The sequence below is a fragment of the Pavona decussata genome, unplaced genomic scaffold (genome assembly GCF_977016875.1).
Source record: "Pavona decussata unplaced genomic scaffold, jaPavDecu1.1 SCAFFOLD_87, whole genome shotgun sequence".
NCBI lineage: Eukaryota > Metazoa > Cnidaria > Anthozoa > Scleractinia > Agariciidae > Pavona > Pavona decussata.
Window position 1 is genome coordinate 4,113,816 of NW_028145504.1, and position 17,928 is coordinate 4,131,743.

Sequence of the window (17,928 nt, forward strand, 5' to 3'; positions counted from 1 at the left end):
TGTATCCGGAGCCAAGCGCGGGAAAACGCGTGTGGCGAAAGCACGATTGGTTTTGGTTTGGGTTCCCATTGGTTGAGAAAGTGGCGCGAGATTTGTTGATCAATCACAGAGCGAAGTAAAGCCGCGGCCACACGAGCGATTTTTTGCTCGCGCAGGTAATGCGATTTTTTCAAATTTTGTCGCGTCGCCAGCGCGAAGGGTGGCTACACGAGTGACAAATTCTAGCGAGTTTGGCGACAAATTGAAAGCCGCGTGAATCGCACACTTCAAGAGACCTGGCGCTATAAACAGACATGTCGGACGGCCCTTTCGGACGAGGATATTGTTTTATCGCCTACTTTCATTCTCCTTCTTGACGATAAAAGGCAAACGAAGGAAGAAGAAAATTAAGAAAAGGTCAACGTGGGTCCGTCCGTGGCTCGCAAAGAGAAAGGAACAAGGATTTTACCATCAACTTCTGACGGAAATTTCAGTCGTTGATATCCCGGCGTTTCCCGAGCTATTGCGGATGACGAGGCTTAGTTGCAGGGTGGCTACACGGGCGCTATCTCTACGATTTTGTCGCGAAAATTTCAATTCTGGCGACTTTTTTCTTGCGATTTTTTCACTTGTTGCGTCGCAAGTTCGAGTGTGGCCACACGTGCGATTTTCATCTCGCGCTGGCGACGCGACAAAATTTGGAAAAATCGTATCATCTGCGCGAGCAAAAAATCGCTCGTGTGGCCGCGGCTTAATGCAAACGCGAAATTACTTTCGACACACAATTGAAAACCGCTCTATGTTGGTAAGCTTCAACTAGATATTAGTATCAGCTAAAAGCAATGGATCTGAAGAACACTCAGCGTGCGGAAAGTCATCAGGACTGTTGAGAATCTGGCGGTATCTGTCGGAGAGGTTTCAGAATTGATGATTGTTTTTTTTTTTAGGCCTTGAAGCATTTGCGTTTGATTGCGTGGTGAAGTGGCCAGTGTCGTTAATTCTAAGTAAAAAGGTAGATTCATATTATTTGATAGGCCATTTCTGCGTTGCTTTGAACCCCATTACAAAAGCGAGGCTAAGATCAAATCTTTTCATATGAAATTAGTTTCGTTTGTATATGAATGAACCTAATTTTCATAGTAAAAAGTATGCAGAAGCCTTGCTTTCATAATGAGGTTCAAAGGAACTCGGAAATGTCCTATTCTCTGTACTTTTTGTAGTACAATCTTACCATTTTTTTCTCGGCAGAAAGATGAGAATTAATCGCTGATAATACAGGGCGAAATTACACACAGTGACGGTATTTTGTGACATGTGAATTGAGAATGTAGGGATAAATGATGAAAGCCCCAAAAAAACATTTTTGCTTCCAAAAGCCTCGCGGTACACGGTACATGGGTTTTTCAGTGGTTGCCAATTGGTAATTGGCAAAATTGGATGCGTGTGGACTAATGTGATTGTGTGATTGTCGGTAATAGTGACTGCATGTAACTGGAGAAAGTTAAAAGTGTTACCGTCCATTTTATATTTAACAGGATTGAAGTTTCTTATGTTCTTTTTTTCTTTCAAGGCCCTGACAAAATATCAGATGCTGTTTAGACACTTGTTTTACACCAGACACGTTGAACGACAACTCTGCAAGTATGATTACGTTGTGATGTTATGTTTTAAGCCTGGTGAATAAATGATGGATGTATTATTTTCCAGTCAGTGACACAGGCATACTCGGAAAAAGAAAATCCGAGTTCGATGTTTGGATTTCTTTAGTTGTTCAATCTACACGCGCGCAAGTTTTTTTTCTTTGTTTGTTTGTACTCTGATAGAGACAGTGTTGTTGAAACGTTGGTGTGTTAGTTCACATTCTAGCGCTTAAATTGTCAATTCCCAATTATTTTAGATAATTTTTCACCTGAACTCACTTTCAGAACGAAAAATAATCACATTTGAGTTTATAATTATCGTTTTTGTGAAAGGACCGAATACCTTGCAACAGAAGGTAACATGGCGATAGGAACTTGATGTTAGAGACATTCTGAAACGTGTGCTAAGGACCCAAAATTCTCTTTCTGGATAAACTTTAAACAGTGTTCGAGATAAGAGAGGCATCTTAGGTCAAAAACTAAAGAAAGCTGGCTTCTTGACCTGACAAACTGAGAGACAACCGTACCTAATCTCCCCTTAAATTTCTTCTTTGATTCCATTACTTTTAACAGTCATCTGGAACATTGTTTAAATTTCCAGAAGTTACTGCTAAGGACACAAACCATTTTAAAACATTTTGTGCTCTGAGTAGCTATTTCATTCGTGCATTGTACTCCACGAGTTTAAGTATTTCTTGGTGATCTCTGTTTTCTGTGTTTCAGTGTCTGGGTGAGTAACAAGCGAGCGAAGCAGTTTACTCTGAACTCTTCTCATTGGTAAGATTTCTGATAATTTAATCATGTCTCCTTTTTTGAGTGATATATTTCCCACACTGAGAAAGAAAAACACCAGGCCAATATGCACATTTGTTCTAATAATAATAACAATCTTTATACAGGGAGCCCACATCACGAAAGTGATATTCAGTGGGGCCCTGTAGATTGAGAAATGATTTAAAGATTACAATTATTTTGAACTTTTCTGAGGTATGAGCAAGAACATTCCTTTTGTTTTGGACTTAACACAAATCAAATTTTACGGGGTGACAATAATTTGTCAGGTTAATAGGTAGCAACACACGATCGAAATTTTTGGCGAGTTCGACTTTTTGTTGGCGATTGTCTTAGCTGTCGTACAGTACATTCCTCAGACCTGACTATTCTCTGCCTCATTTTTCTAAGTAACGCCAACCCCTCTCCCCAAAGAAATCCTACAGATCCTTTGGGGAGCAGGGATAGCGCAGTGGTGAGAGCTGTCGCCTCCCACCAATGTGGCCCGGGTTTGAATCCCGAACTCGGCGTCATATGTGGGTTGAGTTTGTTGTTGGTTCTCGTCCTTGCTCCAAAAGTTTTTCTCCGGGTACTCCGGTTTTCCCCTCTCCTCATAAACCAACACCTCTAAATTCCAATTCGATCTAGAAGGTGTACCCAGGAAGTGCTCTGCGCTAAATACATTGACACTTAAATAAATACCTCTTAGTAAGCGAGTTCTCGGTCCGTACTGTAAATTACGGACCGAGAAAACGAGTTTAGTACTGAAGATATTTATTATATCTCTAAGGTTAATCGGGCGCGATTGAAACTAGTTTCAAATTTGGCGGGCCGTACAGTGAAATACGGCCCGCAAAATTGACCAGTCACACCGCGCGTACTAACTGAGATATAATAAAGTGAGTTAGAATTCCCCTACGGAGCTGAATTCGTGCCCAGATTCCCTATTGTTTCTGCTCATTACACTAATCAGTGTAATTTGATCATGTCAGGTATGCAGCTGCGTTCGCTCTACGTCATCGGATGCTGCACTTTGTACAAACCTACGAGCATTACATGATGTTTGAGGTCCTGGAGCCCAGTTGGCATGTGATGGAGAAAAGCCTAAAAACGGTAGGAATGCCAACTAACGGGATTTTGATGATGGTATTTCACATTAAGACCTAAATTTGTCTTTTAAGAGATAGAAGGACGAGATACACCCGTTTTTGTTTGTTGTGTTGTTGTTCTTGTAGTTTGCTTTTAATTTACTTCTTTTCAGGCCTGTATTTAAAGGGGCAGTGTCAACTATTTTTAGTGTCACTTAGCCACAAAACAGTATTTGTATGGATGTAAACGTCAAAATGATGGTTCAGTTTTGTTAACAATAACCCTACTAGCCTACAGAGACTAGTATTAGTTATGAACGCTTTCTGTTCACCATGGACGTTAAGTCGCTGTACACAGTTATTCCTAATGACTGTGGACTGCAAGCTTTAACATATTTCTTGGATAAGTGTGACATCAAAGAACCCTCCATGTGTACGCTTACAAGACTCGCTGAGCTGGTACTCACCTTGAACTCCTTCTCCTTTAACAACGAATACTATCGTCAAATTGGTGGGGTTGCAATGGGAAGCAAAATGGGGCCAAACTATGCCTGCTTATTCGTTGGTTATGTGGAACAGCAAATCTGCGAACAATACACAGGCTTTACACCACAGCTACACAAGAGATACATAGACGACATTGTTGGAGCAGCGTCATGTAGAAGGGAGGAACTCGAAGCCTTCATTGAATTCGTTTCAAACTTCCATCCAGCACTCCAATTTACATCTACTATCACTGAAACAGAACTACCGTTTCTGGACATTAACCTACACATCTCTGATGACAAGATTCAAACCTACGTCTACTACAAGGAAACAGATACTCACAACTACCTCCATTTTTCTTCTTTCCACCCCCGGGTTTCCACCAACGTGCTATCCCTTACAGCCAGTTTCTCCGCCTGCGTCGACTCTGCTCCGACGATGATGACTTCCTCGTGAGATCGAGAGAGATCCTTACCTTCTTCTCACAACGTGATTATCCTTGTTCTTCCCTTGAAAACGATCTACGGAAGGTAGCAACTATCAACCGTCCTGATGCCCTACGCTCGTCTAAGCAGTAAGACGGAACCGTTGATAGAGTACCTCTGGTTCTCACCTACCTCTCGTTTAACACCCAAATCAAACGGTTTCTACTTCAGAACTTCCAAATTCTAGCAACTGATCAGCAAACGCGAGATATCTTCCCACAACCGCCTTTCGTGGCATACAAACGCGACCTCAACCTAAGAAACATGCTTGTACGCTCTCACGACCACTCTTCCACTGACCAGTATGGATCACATGCGTGTCAACGCCCCCGTTGCCATACTTGCCAGTACATCAGCCAAGACACCGAGATACGAGGCCCTCGCTACTCTTTTTCTGTCCGTGGTCATTTCACCTGCCAGTCCAGTAATCTTGTGTACTGCATATCCTGTAACCGATGCCCTACCATTCTTTACATTGGTGAAACCGGGCGGACCCTCAGGAGCCGTTTTAGCGAGCACTTACGCAGCATCCGCAACAACACTCCAGGGTTCCCTGTGGCCCAACATTTTCAACTCCACGGATCACAGTATTTCAGATATCCGGGTGCGGGGTATGAGGTTATGCAATGGGACAAACCTCCAGCGAAAGCAGTGTGAAATGAGGTTGATTTTCCAACTTGGGACTGTTCAGCCGGATGGACTTAACATCAATTTTAACTATGTTTGAATTGTAACTTTCAATGCATGCGCGCGCTACTATTCATATGCGCGCGTGTTTCCAGTAGCGTATTTCGACGGTTTTCTCCACACTGAAGAAGGGTTATATACCCGAAACGTCTGTGTTTCTTTCAAACCATTTTTGACACTTTTTGATAATTAATTTTATATCAATCCAATCCGATAGTATTAGTTATGTTTGGCTGTGGATGGCTAGGATGGAAGTGGATTGCAACTTGAAAAAATTGGCCAAGTCGCTAAAAACTGCTTATAGTTTGTTCTTCCTTGGAGAAATCCCTTAACATTTCCTTCATTGTGCTCTAACAGCAATTTCATGCTACAAAAAAGGCTTTTGTGAAATATTCGATCAGTTTTGACCAAAATACAGCAACATCATCGTGACAGTGGCCCTTTAAACTAGCTTACCTAATTAGATGTACCTGAACAAGTCTTGTCTTAGTAAAATAAGTAGATAAATAAATAAGTAATAAATAAGTAGAAGTATCGCAAAATCAAGAGCTTAGTCAAATCCCGTTCAAGCTTGAAGTTTTCTAGGCTTTTCTCGATCTATTGCGAGAATCTCTCTTGCTCCTGAATATTCTTGAAAATTGGAAAATATCGTCCTTGGCTGAAAGACTTGGTGTGAAATCAAAACATTTTGGATGGTTTCCTTACAGAATGTACAGTGAGATGTTTTGTTCTGTTTTTAAAGGTAACCAACATTGATGGCGTTTTGGAAAACCATAATGACTTCTTGGACCGCTGTCTTAAAGACTGCATGCTCACAAATCCAGAATTGCTAAAGGTAAGCGACAAGCTGTTCTTGAGGGTTTTTTTTATTGTGGTGGAAAAATTTCTGTACTGGGCACAAGATAGAAAAAAGAGCATCAAGGGTAAAACTGGCGTCCGATAATTTGGATAATGGTAGCTCTTTTAATTTAACTACAAAGATAATTTCTTTTATTCAGAATACACGATACTCGTTCCTTTCCATGGTAGAAGGGATCAAACGGATTTTGAAATGTACAAAAAGACTTGAAAGCAACTAAAGTTGTGTGGTTGGTCCACTCAGTTTATTTAACCTCAGTTGGGGAGAATGTCTAATATCTCTACCCGGTTTACAGTTGTAAGCAACAGGATTATTTCTGGGTTTATTATTCCAGTTGTTTTTCATTGTACAGCTAACTGGCTTCTTCTCAATGAATGGAAACGTATCTATTGCCAAAGGAAAAAAATAAAAAACGAAAAACCAAACCGAAACAAAACATGACAAAAAAAAAAAAAAACGAGAGAGTATCAAGGAAGGGAGACTTAGAAAGGGGACTTTGTCTTCATACCTTTTTCATTTTTTTAACTGTTATTCTGTTTTTCTTTAGGTTGTGAGTAAGTTGATGTTAGTTTGTGTGACATTCACAAATTGTATGCAGGTGAGGAATTCAAAGCAGTTCGATAAATTCTTAAGAACTCTTTTTTCACTCGCACCCTTAACCCTTTAAGCCCTTACAGTGACCAGTATCAAATTTCTCCTTGTAATATCAATGGTTATTCAACCCCTGAGGTCATGAGAATTAAGGATAAGATCACCCAAGCGGTGAAGTTTCTTGATATTTTATTAACTTCTCCACAGTACTAAAAGAAAAGTATGGGGACCTGATAGGAGAATTTGTTCTTTGATATTAGGGTTAAAGGGTTAACATTTCTTTACATTGTTTTCTTGCCGCCAGCGGTTTACCCAGAGTGCAAGCGTTCAGTCACAAGAGAGTGATGCTCCTGGTGTGAGCCCAATGAACAAGAAAGGTCCCCCGCCAGGAGAACAGGAGAAAAAGAAAACCACTGTCAAGGTGAATTCTCGATTTACTGTTAGTAATTTACAGCGTTTTAAGATCACTGTCTTCAAACTTCTTAATTCATTGGGGTGCGTGCATCCGAGGACAGTGATTTCCAAGGACCCATGTTCTGTGCTGTTTGCCAAGCCATTTACAAAAGAAAAAATAACGGATCTTTATCAGTGCTTTTTATTAGGATTTTTAGAAAGCCAAGTGGCTTTCCACCTTTCGCGCAGTATCATAGTTTTCTCTCGCGTGCTTTCGTGAAGCAGTCCTCCGTAGGAGGCGTGTTGTCGGCTCAGCCACTAGTCTGAAATGTCAGCCGTCTCCTCCCCTAACGGCTGACATTTCAGACTACTCGGCTACTGGTTAAATGTATAATACAAAGGTCGCTCGTGACTGCGTGTGCAAGAAACGCATTAGATATCAATGGTACTTATCTGCTAGCTGGAAAGGTGACACCAGAAATGAAAGATTTGTTGGCGCTCGATCAGTTGTCGTGACTAAAACTGTTAGGGATACCCAACAAAGTAGTGAAGGCAATACTATGATGGACTACCATCCCAAACAGGAGAGAGCAGTACTCATTCGTGTCACTTTTATCGTCAGTTTTTGTCAGAAACTGAAGCCGTAAACTGGACACGAGTGTATTACATGGCTCGCTCAGTCAAATTGTAGTACAATGAATCTTCACCGAGAATAATCAGCTTCTCGGAAATGCTTTACCTCAAGAAACTAATTTTAATGAATAGTAAAGCTAATAAGAGCTAAAAAATAATAATTATAGCGGCAAAAATTGAGGCATCCGTCAGATAGACGGGTTACCCTCCTCTCCAAGCAATACTCAACTTGCATTGTCTTTCATTTCTCCTGCTTGTAGGTTGTCTCTGAGCACGTGGACCAAATGATCAGTGGTGAAGATTTTGAGCGCACAATCCAGAACTTCGACAACAACTTTTCCCTTCACCTGCTGGATTTGTTGGAGAAACTGAGCCACTACTCCACGATAGACTGCGAACATCAGATGTTGAATATCATCGCTCGGCTTGATCATAATGGATTCTACACAGCACAGCTGGAAAGGAAGGCGGCTGCCCAAGGTAAGGACAGCAAACGCACCTCTTTGCTGACACTGGAGAAATCAAGCATCGCGTACAGCTAACGGCAAACGTTAGACTTTCCTTTACATTTCCTCAAAAGAATGAAACACTACTTGGGAATACTGCGATATAATTCTTGCGTTTATGTCTAATGCAGTGTTCACCTTGTAGAAATGGGATAAGGCAAACTTAGAAAATCATGTTGACGTGTTTTATTCTGCTGTTTACCGTGAACGTGATGCTTTACATCTCTTGTTGAGAAATCCCTCTAGATATGAGCCGTTGGGTTTTGTGATTAGTTCCTCACCACTTGGCTTTCGGCTGATATCCCACTGAACTCAAATTCCTTTAGATCGATGCCAAAGGGATAGATGCGAATTAGTGAATTTATTCGGAAACAGAAAATAGTCGAGAATGATGTATTAATCAGTAAATGACACAGGAAAGAAATTAATTTTCCCTAACAACAGTACCAACATGGGAGAACGTAAACTTCTCCAGACTGCAGTACCGAGTTCTCTTTCTTTGTGCACCGGTTTCTATCAGTTCTGGTTTCAAAACACGACAGAATGTATATTTTTTTATAACCTATATATAACCGATGAAAAATTTGCCTTGTTTTAGAGTTACAGATTCAAGTCTTTCAACCAATCAGATTGCTCGTTATTTCATAAGTATCCACGGTATAGTGTCCGTCTTGTGGCAGTGTTCGTGGTGACTTTGATAAGATAAATTCTTACCTCTGTGGGATTGACGAACTATCCACTTGCTCATGATTTCAGGTTTTTCCGGAAGTGATTGGTTGGAGACCGCATTGAAATGTTCCATTTGACTGTTATGGGTTAAAACAACAACAACAAAATAAAAACAAAAACCAAAAAAAAGACAGATCGGTCCGTGTAAATTAATGGCCCCTCTGTTTGCTCTGGCCTGTTCTGATTTGTCTCAAATTAAGTTGTACATCTTACTTCTTAATACGCTTTGTGAACATAGCTTAACGATCTTTGTTTTGCTTTTGTTTGTTTGTTTATTGCTGACCAGACGCCAGTGTCCTCAGTGAACCCTCGGCATCCAAGACCTCGACCAAGTCCTCCTCGTCATTGTTATCAGCAGCAGTTGAGAATGTAGCCGCTGACATTCCCTCTGCGTCTGCTCTGATGCGTGCCGCGGCGCCTCCAGATCAGTATCCGGGCCTGACTCGTGGCACCAAGTATTTAGCTAAACCCACTTCCATGCTTGACCCGTCGGATGGCAAAGGAACGAAGAAGTAAATAGCCTGACAAAACTGACGACTGCTCATTGAATACTCGTCTAGTATCTCTAGGAGTGAACTGTAGCTGTAGTTCACGGAACAAAGACATAACATTAACATTGTCTAGCCTAAAAACAGCAGAAAGAGACACTAGTTAGGGAAACCAAAATTATTCGGGGAAACGTAAGTTCAAGATGGCCAGTTACAAAAATCTTTAAAGAACACTTTCCCAGGGAGCAAGAAGTTTAAGAAAGGAGGAGTCTGCTGAGCACATCGTAAATAAAAATAGCGACTGTACTTTCCCCCGCGAAACGACCTCTTAGTTTAACCGCAAGAATTCATTTCTTAAGGTCCGTTCACACATGCGATTTTTTGATACAACTTTTGTCGCACCTTTCTGCAATTTTTCTCAGCAAGGCTGCGGCTTCGAATTGAAATCACGCTTAAAGCAGCTGCGATTTAAACACGATATCACGGTGATGGGGTTACACACACGAGATAAAACTGCGACAAAAGTTGCATTAAAAGGTGCGACAAAAATCGCAAGTGTAAACGGACCTTTATGACGTATACTTTTCCGGTCTGGATACTGCTCGTGGTGCATGAAATTATTACGCCGTTTCTCAGACATTTTGCGAGCTAACAGCAGCGACGCCAAGAAAATTTGTAAATACTCAGATTGATAAGTTGAAAGTTCACTCAAACGTAGCTTCTAGGTAAGTAGCTCAAATAACTTGCAGTTTTTCGAGCTACTTTTGTTTATTTTTGGCTGTTTAGAACCTTTACAGATCCTGCGTACACTTGCAGCATTTTTGTTTGCGGTCCTTTGCAGTTTCTTCTTTACCTCTAGATAAGCTCTCAATAAAGCCTGGATTGCTTGCATGCGTTCCACTCGTTCGTTGGACATCTTGTTTAAAAGGGGCCTGTGGCACGTTTCTCGAAATTCGCGATAGCTTACCGGTGCAAGGATACTCCCTATACGGACTATACGGTAAGGCTCCGTCCGAAGGGGTACCTTTTTCAGGCTGGAGGTATATAAACCCACACAGGACGCAAAAGGAACTACAAAAGAGATCTGGTGAGAAATTTTTATCGAAAAATCGTCCTAATTGTGCCTTCAATACGATAATTCTCCTCCCCATACAAACCGTTACAATTTCGCTATTACACAATGGTCATTTTTTTGCGTTTTCAGTCGAGCAGAGGCCGCGCGGGGCGAGAATCACGCGCACCCCACTCGTCGTGCGTGACTCGCGCTTGCCTCCGATCGCCTGAAAACCGCATAAAAATAACGCCTGTGCGCAAATTGCGTGACGCTGGTGTTTACGTTACAAACATCAACACAGATCGCCAAGCTTGGGCCACCTGTGGTTTCACGAGCTCAAGTATAGAGAAGAGAAGGGGAACCTGTCATTTAGGTTTTTTAAAGGGTCTTTCAAATATCCCGAAGAGGCCCAACGAAAAGATATGCAGCCAGGAGACTGTTTCTACTAGCTACTGCAGGTGTGTGAAAGGAGTACTATATTTCTATAACGCTTCTGAGCCTGGATTCCTCGCGGCCTAGGAACGGACAAATTTATGACCCCAACCCTCATACACTCTTGTTGTCAGTCCTGTCACGAAAACGCGTCACAATTCAAACTTTACACAGAGCAAACACGAGTTATAATTACACCACTTAAAAAGGTCTCCTAACTCTCTGCGACCTAACCCAATGTCAAAGGGAAAAGGACCCAGCAGGGCCCACGAGTCTCCTGCAGCTCAGCTCAGTGGTACAGCATCCGTCAGGCGAAGCCTGAGTGACATGACTGGAAGGTCATTAGGCTGCGAGCAAGCTCTCGGAGGGGGGAGAAAAACGAAGGCGGAAGGTTTTTACCCGAAGTTGTTGATAAACGTTTTGTTTTTAACGTTTTTTGGAAGTCAGAGTCGTACACATTTAAGATTATGTTAGGTTTTTAGATTTCGTTTTCCTGAATATTAGTGTGAATTTATTCATAGTTCAGTATTAGATATCGTATTTTCTCTGTGTTTATCTCCATAGGGTATCCTGCTAACGGAGTTTAGAATGGTGAACACTTGATATCTGCAAGGAGGACTGTTCCAGAGAATGGCGTCACTATAGCTGAAGCTGTTTTTGTAACAGTTTGTGCGCGGTAATGGAACGTTGAGTTTATTTTCAGAGTCCCTTAGGTTATATGCGACTTCTCGCCTTCAGCGCTTTTTGAGGACACGCTTTGAGTTCTTTGAAGATTATCCGTCTCTGTAGATCTCCAAGGCCCCAGTTGTTCAAAGAGCGGATAACTATCGCTATCCAGCGGATAAAATGTATTGGTTGGAGTACATTTTATCCAGTGGATAAAGTTACCCGCTCTTTGAGCAGCCGGGACCAGGAATGTGCAGGTTCGCAGTTGCTATCACAACTGCGAGGTAAAAGAAGTATTCGATCCCGACCCTCCTCCGCTTAGGTTTCTGCGAAGAGCGGGTTCCCCCAAGATGCCAAGCGCGTTGCAGGAAACCAAGATGGCGAAGAAAAGTGGAGACTTAGCTGCTTTTGTTGGCAATGAAATCGCGTGTCCTGTTTGTCTGGAGATATTTAATGACCCCAAGTGCCTCCCTGCCTGTGCACATAATGTTTGTGTTAAGTGTCTCGGTAACATAGTCAGGCGAAATCCGAGAAAGACGAAAGTACAGTGTCCTGAGTGTCGCAAGAAATCACAGATTCCACCTTCGGGAGTGGCCGGTTTTCCAACCAATCACTTGTTGAAACGGATGATAGATAATTCCCCGCTCAAGAAAGAAAGGAAAGCTTTCAGCGAATCCGTTGAACAGCGCAAAGAGCAGGTGAACGAAATCAGCAGAGACTTTGAAAAACTGAAAGAGGTGCACAGCAATGTTGTTGAAGAAAGCAAAAAGAAAATGAAGGATCAGATAAAATCGGAAGCAAAGCGTTTGGCCAAGAAAATCGAGGCAGAAGAAAAGAAACTCTTGTCTCAGGTTGATGCAAGTTTCAAGGAAATGGCCACAAAAGACCCTTTTGAACTGAAGTATACCGAAGTGAAACAGCTGTGTGGCAAAGTCTCAACCTCCCTGGAGAGTGCAAACAAGATTAAGGATGAAAGTGATTGGAAGGAATTCCAGAGGTTGAAAACTACATTTGAAAATGAGTGTCAAGCATCTTTGCAGAACTTAAGAGCAGAGGTTTCAAATTTGCGGAGTGTGCATGGGATAACTAGCGTCAAATTCATCCCGGGAAAGGTGGATAAATCTGGGAAAATCGTTGGAGAACTCTCTCGAGACGTGCCAAATAAAGCTAAGCCCCAACCTGGTAATGCAGCAAAAATGGGGCGTGTTATTCGTCATATTGACACTGAGTTCGTTCCAACTGCATTGACAATTTCACCACTGACTGGTGAAATTGCCGTTCTCGACGCACAGAATAAGCACGTTCATGTCTTCACACCAGCTGGTGATGCACACAAACATTTTGACGTCAAATATGGAGATCTTAAGGAAATAGCCTATTCTAAGAACAATGATATTGTTGTACTCAATCAAGAGAAGAATCGCCTCCTTCACTTCGACAAAGATGGGGCATTCATTCGAAAGTTTATCCAGGCTCCAAATGCATCGGTCAAATTTCAGAAGATGAGCATTGATGTAGAAGGTCGCTATGTTCTTACCACTCTCAGTGAGTCTGGTCCTGGTGTTATTGTGTATGATTCTGAAAGATGTCAAAAATGGGCGTTCTCCTCTGACCACTTCAAAGGCAATAACTTGCTAGCTGTACACCACAACGACAACTTCTTTGTCTCAGATGGAACAAGTGCACTTAAGGTCTTTGACCATAAAGGCAACTTCCTTCGTGAAACGACAAACCTTGGAGACAACAGTACGAAGTTGGTTTCATTGGCTTTGGATGCTGTTCATGATAGCCTTGTGTGTGGTTCCAACAAGAATACAATACTTGTTGTGAAGCCTGACGGCAGGGTTGTCTCCACTTTTCCCATGGGCGGAAGCTTGAATGCCATTGCACTGTGTAAAGGATGCAACAGTTTAGTGGCATGTTTTCACGAGAAGAAGTTTATCCAAATTTTGTCTCACCGAGAGTGAGCCCTTGATGACAAGACAATTGCAGTTAGTGTAACATCTTGTGGCTTGCAGTTAATGATTGTATATTTTTGTTATTGTCCTGCAATTTCAGGAGCCAGTTTCAGTTTTGTTAGCCTTCATGTTCTGTAGATGTTAAAGGATCAATTTAAACATCTTTTGTGTAAAAGCAGGTGATGCATTAATTAAACTACAGTCGTCTCCCAATAACTCGAGCCTTCAACAGAAATTGAAAAAGGTTTGAGTTATCAGGATTTGAGAAGAAAATGACCAGAAATATTCATACAGTGTACATTTTAAGAAAACTTAATTGTAGTGAAGCTGAGTCAGAAAATGGAACAATATTTCGAAATTGTTATAAATCAAAACTTAACGTAACATGGAACAAAACAAACAAAGCAGCAGGAGAAAGACTAGGTACCGCAAACTTTGCAGGTTCTAAAGAGAACAACGTCGGGTTACTGTATCCTAAACCAGCGAAACCTGAACTGAACTGATAAACACTGCTGCTTCAAAATAAATTCAATGCTTTGGACTACAATACTGTTTGTTGTTTGTTGTGACCTGTGACATCTTGACAAACATGGTTCGAGTTATCAAGGGTAACATTATATAGAAAATGACTGAAGGGAAACTAAAATTGCTTCGAGTTAGCAGGAGGTTTGAGTTATCAAGGGTTCAAGTTACCGAGTGTAGAATTACAGTAAAATATATGATGGAAATCCAGGGAAAATCAATTTTGGTTCGAGTTAGTATGAGGTTCAAGTTAGCGAGGGTTCAAGATATCAGGAGTCGACTGTACTGGCTTGTTCATAGTTTTCAGATTTCTTTAAATTAGCTTATAATGTATGCGTTGAATTACATTTCAAGGTATTTGTTCAGGGACATTTGTGACCGTTAAAAGTTAAGTTAAACTACATTATTTTAATTCAGTTTGACTTCTTTCAGAATAAAACAAGTTAAACAAGAAGTTCCGTTATAAAAGGGCAAGCCCCTCCTTCATTTCACACCTGTGAAGGCGTGTGATGCAAATTTAGATGCTGTTCAGTCATGGCAAGATGTTGTCTCAAGCTGAAAAATATGCCTCAAAATTTTATAATATCACCACAGCAATATACGATATCAGGTTCTAATTTGCTTAACAAGGGTTATTCTGAAAACTAAGCCAATTTTATCGGTAAAAGCTGAAGAAAAAGACACGTTGTAGGCTGTTTACGCTCTGATGGTTGATTAACAACTGAAGGTGAGAATAGCCTGGCTGGGCCCCTTTTATGATGGAACTTCCTGTTTAAAAAACTAATGTCGGTACTAGTTGAATTGTACTTCTTTTTTATCTTCTACACTTAAAAAAATAATGGAAATGTTACAATAAAATGATAAAACAAGTGAAACATGTAAGCTAATGTACAAAATAATATGAGCACAGGTTACAGTTGTTTCCAAAAATGGCTAAATTAGGCGGATCTCTTTGTTCTTTACTAAGTTTTGACCGTAGGAATGGTCCAAGACATATGATAGAATGTTTGCCTTAGGTAAATTGAAAGTCACTGCATGATTCAACCAAAGGGACACTTCAGAGCAAGCAGGACATCTATTATTTAGTTGTTTTTTTCCAGTTAAATGTAAATTCTTAATAATAATAATAAGCTTTATTTACCAATCTTAAAATAAATATACAATGGATTTACATTAAGACTAAAGTTAAAAAAAAATATAATTTAATCATAAACAAAGAAGTTTGCATGTCTTTGGGCTCTACACCTTGGTATTCCTACTGGGCCTGGTACTGATCCTGGGACTACAACATACTTTTGTTCAGAGATACATTTGTTTGTATGGTAGAAGGATTGTACCTGGAATTTCTTCTTTTGCTGTAAAAGTGGTGGATGGTTTACAATTAAGCTGGGTGAAGCATTCCTGAGCCAGGAATAAAATTCCAATTCGATTTTCATTCCTCTTGTCAAGATTGCACCCTTGAAATGAAGAATGCCAATTTCAAACTGTAGCTTACTTCAGTTGCCGAGTTTAGATTGGATTTATACTTCATGCGTGTGAGAATTTGACAGTTTCTGCACTTTGCATAACCAACAGAGACCTGAATTTTTCCCTCTTTACTCTGTGCAACCAGTGCTATTCACCCCCCCCCCCCCCCAAAAAAAAAAAAAAAAATTCGAAACATTTCATTTTGTGTATTTGTATTCAGATATGCTTGAAAAATACTGGAAGCGAAGAGAAAAATGAGAAAAGCAACTGAATCTCTTAAAAGAAACAAATTTTGCATTTATCAGGAAACCTGTCAAATTATCATGTGAGAGACACATGAAGCACATTAGTACAATATATACATATGAATACACATGTACATATTAGTACAATATGAATGTCTACTATACCTTTAAAATGCAACTGCTTTCTTCTGTTAGTTAATCTGCCAATACACTGCATTTTCCAGCTAATTGTCATTGTGTGTTGTTGTATATGTTTGTCTTTAGTACCCGACTCTAATAAAAATTGATGTAATCACTAAGGATGGCTGTCCAGCTTCTAATTAGCCCATTATGGTTATACTGGACAGTCACGTACTCATTTTTATTTTCTATATCCTAATTTTGTAACATAATTCTTTAATTAATTTGGGCACAAAATAATAAAGTTGTTGTTGTCGAAGTCTAGCATTTATCCAAACATCTGCTCTTAGGTCTAGCTACAATTTGACTTTTTTATTCTTCACTCAAACCACAGGTTATTGAAATGGACAGTGATTTTACTTGACCCGTGAAACAGAGAATAACAACTAGTACCAAATGGCTACAAGTAAACAAAAGAAGACAATGGAATTAGTGCATAATAGCGCGTAGTATCCTACTACCTATTTCACGGGTTAAGTAAAATCACTCTAATGAAAACAATTAAGATTGCAATAATCACCTTCAAATTTTATCCTAACCTCTCCCCTTGCACCAAAAGGTAAACTTACAGGATGTGATGTGAATAAAAGATTTCTAAGCCTGCATGAAACCAATTTTGGATAGACTCCATTCCTAGACGTAGCATCCAGAAACAAGCTTACGTTAATAGCGATATATGCGTCCAGTGGAGTGTTTTTCAATCTTAAGGGGTAGGGGCAGCTGAGATGTTTGTGGATGGTGCTTGTAAGCACGATGTTCAAATGAGGAGATTCTAAAAAGCACTCAATTGCACGGTGTCCCAGTGCTCAAGACATTGAACGTCTTTCAGTGGCGAGCAGGGGAAGCAGGATTCCGATGGTGGCTAGCCTTTTGTAGCTCATTGGTGAAACGAAACACAAAGCGTCTCCAGGTTACATGGTGGCAGGAAATGCCAATTACCTTGCAAGAATGCATAATGTTTTACAATAGAAAAAGCGCAAAGAGGTGGGAGCAACCAAGAAACGTTGCAATAGCAAGAGTAAAGGATATGTAAACAAGCTCAGAGTCCCATTCCACCCACCCCCATTCCATCCAGCTGCTCTTGCCCAGTTGAATGATTTCTTGGCGTGTGGTGAATTAGCCATTGCAGTATTATTGCTGGATGCGACAGGAATCAAAGAGTCCCTGGCAAGTAGAGATCCCTTCTAGGAAGATTTAAGGGTCTCTGCTTGCAGTATACCAAGGGAAGGGTCAGTACATCAGACTTCAACCTGAAGGTCAGTGATTTATCCTCCAGCAGCACCATGCTCTCAATAACTTTCAGGTTCCTGCCACTTTATTTTTATTACAATCCTACATTTGTAATATTGTTTTGTACTTCTACAAACTGGCCGGTTTACTAAGAGCAACTGAGGTCAAACAAGGTTATCATTTCATTCTTTTTAATGGACAAGTTACAATCTAGCAAACGTTCCAAATATCAAAAACCTACAACAATCATGGAGTCTTACTCCTCAAATGCATTAAATAACAAGTCACAAATAACATCAAAATAGGGAGCTTAAGCAACGACGACGGAAACGACAACGCCGCTCTGCACGTGCGTTTTACATTTTGGTACATTTCTTTGCCGTCCTCTGCAAAACAAGAACGTGAAATGACCACATTTAAGGTTTTGTGGAGAACGTGAACGCACGACGGTGAATTTTTTATTTTCTTTCTTAACTTGTACGCCACTCCTACCAATTTGGTCCCTGGATAGTTCGCCATTTTTGTAAAAGTTGCGGGAGGTGAAATAATCGCGAAGTAGCACAAATGGAATAAAGATATATTTTCAGGTGACGTTTTCGTTGCCGTTGCCGTCGTCGTTGCTTAAGCTCCCTATTATGTCCTTGATTAACACATCTATTGCAATGACATTCAGTTTTGTTAAAACTATTTTCTTCCTTTCGTTGGAAGTGCAAATCAGGAAAGTGTGGACACTATAACAACTCTGAACTCTGAGTAACTCTACTAAAACCAATATTCCTGGAGATAAAACCACAAGTTGGGATAACTGCAAGTATTAAGGTGTGCAGTTTACATCAGTT

The 17,928-nt window shown here is 40.6% G+C and overlaps 2 protein-coding genes and 1 pseudogene across 2 annotated transcripts in view; all 3 read left to right on the plus strand.

Annotated features, from left to right (window-relative positions):
• Positions 1–10,224, plus strand: part of LOC146474869 (gamma-tubulin complex component 2-like) — a 31,237-nt gene extending 21,013 nt beyond the window's left edge. The window contains exons 25-33 of the mRNA XM_085116635.1: positions 927–991; positions 1,550–1,620; positions 2,343–2,396; positions 3,383–3,503; positions 5,879–5,971; positions 6,543–6,593; positions 6,891–7,007; positions 7,873–8,092; positions 9,134–10,224. Coding sequence (XP_084972761.1) covers positions 927–991; positions 1,550–1,620; positions 2,343–2,396; positions 3,383–3,503; positions 5,879–5,971; positions 6,543–6,593; positions 6,891–7,007; positions 7,873–8,092; positions 9,134–9,363 — 1,022 coding nt within the window. The 3' untranslated portion in view covers positions 9,364–10,224. The remainder of the gene's footprint in view (positions 1–926; positions 992–1,549; positions 1,621–2,342; positions 2,397–3,382; positions 3,504–5,878; positions 5,972–6,542; positions 6,594–6,890; positions 7,008–7,872; positions 8,093–9,133) is intronic.
• LOC146474870 (uncharacterized) lies at positions 3,865–5,366 on the plus strand (annotated as a pseudogene).
• A 1,544-nt stretch (positions 10,225–11,768) lies between the features above and the next one.
• On the plus strand, positions 11,769–13,944 carry LOC146474871 (uncharacterized). Its single transcript, XM_085116639.1, has 2 exons — positions 11,769–13,585; positions 13,773–13,944. The coding sequence occupies exon 1, from the start codon at positions 11,838–11,840 to the stop codon at positions 13,452–13,454; it is 1,617 nt and encodes a 538-aa protein (XP_084972765.1). The 5' UTR covers positions 11,769–11,837; the 3' UTR covers positions 13,455–13,585; positions 13,773–13,944.
• Positions 13,945–17,928: the final 3,984 nt, after the last annotated feature.

Excerpts from the sequence above, each read along its gene's own strand:
- LOC146474871 (XM_085116639.1), top strand. The coding sequence starts at position 11,838 with ATGCCAAGCGCGTTGCAGGAAACCAAGATGGCGAAGAAAAGTGGAGAC.